Source organism: Capsicum annuum, chromosome 9 (assembly GCF_002878395.1).
Source record: "Capsicum annuum cultivar UCD-10X-F1 chromosome 9, UCD10Xv1.1, whole genome shotgun sequence".
Taxonomy (NCBI): domain Eukaryota; kingdom Viridiplantae; phylum Streptophyta; class Magnoliopsida; order Solanales; family Solanaceae; genus Capsicum; species Capsicum annuum.
The window spans coordinates 217,399,885-217,402,733 of record NC_061119.1 but is presented as its reverse complement, the minus strand read 5'-3'; the positions used below and the strand labels follow the sequence as shown (position 1 = coordinate 217,402,733).

The following is a 2,849-nucleotide window of genomic DNA, read 5'->3' as shown; positions in this document are numbered from 1 at the left end:
ACGGATTTTGAAGTAGAGGTAAAAGAAGTTGCAAAAGAAGTGTTGATTTGGAAGGAGAGGCTGAGAAGTGTTTGCAAGAGCTTGTCGATAGATGTCTAGTCCTCGTCAGCAAGAAAAGTCAAGATGAAACAAAAATTAGATCATGTAAGGTTCATGATCTAATATTGACCTGTGCGTGAGAGAAATTCAAAGGGAGAACATTTTTATCATGAATGACATTGTGCTTGATTACTCAGATTCAAAACGTCGATATCTCAGTATGCAAAAAATGCAGCCCTTTAAACGCGTGAATCGTGATAAAATTGATTATTGTCCCTATGGTCTTTATAGGGCTCTTCTTACCCCTGTACATTGTCAGTTGACAGATCATGACAACAGCGATCTTTTGAAACGAACCCATTCTATTTTCCCTTTTCATCTTGAGGATTCATATCATATTCTCAAATCAGAGCTAACTCTTTTCAATTACTCAAAGTCTTGGAGTTGAGTCACGTGATTTATAATTTCCCTGTACAGATACTAAGCCTAATTTGGTTGAGGTACCTATTATTGCAGTGCGATGAGAATTTAAACATACCTCCAGAAATTTGCAGGTTATGGAATCTGCAGACATTCATTGTTAAAGGGCTTCTGCAATCTGCAGTTATAACTTTTCCTGAGGAAATTTGGGGACTAGTGCAATTAAGGCATCTCAAACCGCCCAGATTTTATTTGCCAGATTGGCCAAGTGGATCTGTTGACAAAGTGGAATTTTCAAACTTACAAACTATTTCTTACTTGTCTCCACGTTGTTGCACGGAGGAGGTTATTTTGGGGATTCAGAATGTCAAAGAATTAGGATTCAGTGGATATGGGATTGACTCTAACAGTATTCGGGACTCTGGGCTTCTCAACAATCTTCTCCATCTGCAGCAACTTGAAACATTGAGTTTTATATATTTCTATCCCCATTTTTCACCAAGTGTAAAAGCTTTTCCAACAACGCTCAAGAAGCTGAAGTTAAAAAGTACTTTTCTAAGTTGGTCGTACTTGGACATCATAGCTGAGTTGCCTAACCTTGAGGTGCTGAAGCTGATTGTTGATGCTTGTGATGGCAGAGAATGCATCCAAATGTTAAGGGATTTATTCAATTGAAGCTTTTGTTAATTGAACTTAGTATTCTCAAGTACTGGAAAGCTACAGATGACAATTTTCCTGTCCTTGAGCGCCTCATGATTAGAAATTGCCAGTATTTGAAAGAGATACCCGTTGAGTTTGCAGAAATTCACACACCACAGCTGATTGAGTTAACAAGGTGTCTTCCCGAACTTGGGGAATCTGCTGCAAGAATTCAACAAGAACAAGAAGAGCTCGGAAACAACCCCGTGGACGTTTGTGTCTCCAATCCATGTAGGTATATAGCATTTATCAAGGTCACACTTTCTTTCTCATTTCCACAAGTCAGGTCGTACACAAAAGTTATTTAGCTTTGCCCCATATTCTTTCACAAAAATAACTTTGACAAAATTTGGTTAAAACTCTACTTAAAATGTAAAAGAAATTAACAAAACTATCCCTTATATTTGAGGGTAGTTCAAAATGCCCCCTTAAATATATTTTTAGGCAACTTTGGTAGTTTAGTTTAAGATTGCTAAATGTGAGCACATTTGGTCTAATTGTTACTACCTCCATCGATCAATAGTTGTCCACTATTAACTTGACACATAAGTTAAGAAATAGTAAATGATAGGGCCAGCTTTACCATATTACCCTTTGAATCTAATAAATTTAATGCTTTAGAAAACACATTGGATAATGAATCGTATTTAATGCTAAGGGTAAAATGGCTAAATTATTCATTGGTTTCAAAATGAACAAGTATTGTTGACATTGATTTTTGATATAGTGGAGTAAATTTTACAGTATTGTGAAAAAGAATTTAATATGAACTCACATTTCAAGGTTTCTCTTTGCATTTTTATTTTCTAGTTTATTGCATAATTTGGTGTAGCTTGTTTCACTTCATAACATTGATTTCTTTGTAACAATTCCTCTAACATATATATCACTAATGTAAAAATGTATACTTAAACAATTCCTCTTGATATTTCTATACTTTAATTGACATGATTTGATTGTAAATGGGAGATTTTATATTTCTAATTTATATTGCTTTCTTATAGTAAGAAGGCTTGATCTCGTCTAAGTATCATGGATTCTTCGAGCATCTTTTGGAAAAAAGAAGACAAGGAGTGGACGAGCAACAAGAGCATTCAATTGGTTTCTATTCAATATGGGGAGTTTGATTCGATAAATTTATGTTGTAATGTCTTCTAGCTTGTTAATTCTTATTGTGCTCTACTTTTCCTCCTTCATGTAGCAATTTATATTGGGTATGTTTGATGGTATGGAGTAACTCGTGTTCTTGAATTGATTTCCGTGATCTATTTATTCGATAGAACAATTTAACGAGAAGGCATAAGTTCCCTCAACATATGATTGAGGTTCCAAGGACAGACATTTTGTTTTTGGGGACTAATGCAATTAAGGCATCTCAAACTAGACAAATTTGATTTGGCAAATCGCCCAAGCGTATCTGTTGACAAAGGGAGACACGTGGGTTTTTCAAATGTGCAAACTGTTTTCTTACTTGTCTCCACGCTGTTGCACCAAAGAGGTTATTTCTGGAATTCAGAACGTTAACAAAATAGAAATAGTGGAAATAAAAATGACTGAAAGTTTTCAGGAATCTGCATCAACCTGAAACATTGAATGTAATTTTTTTTTTTTCTATTGTTAGTTCATTCAGTTACTCAAGTGACCATTTCAAGTGCAAATAGTTTTCTAAGTTGGTCGAACTAAGATGTGTA

At 35.0% G+C, this 2,849-nt stretch overlaps 1 protein-coding gene across 1 annotated transcript; it reads left to right on the top strand.

The window, feature by feature from the left end:
• Window positions 1-208: 208 nt before the first annotated feature.
• On the top strand, window positions 209-1,076 carry LOC124887206 (putative late blight resistance protein homolog R1B-16; the record flags this gene model as incomplete). The annotated part of the gene is given in 2 exon segments (XM_047396405.1): window positions 209-320; window positions 425-1,076. Coding segments are annotated over 2 exon segments (764 nt in total), but the record flags the coding sequence as incomplete, so codon positions are not given.
• Window positions 1,077-2,849: the final 1,773 nt, after the last annotated feature.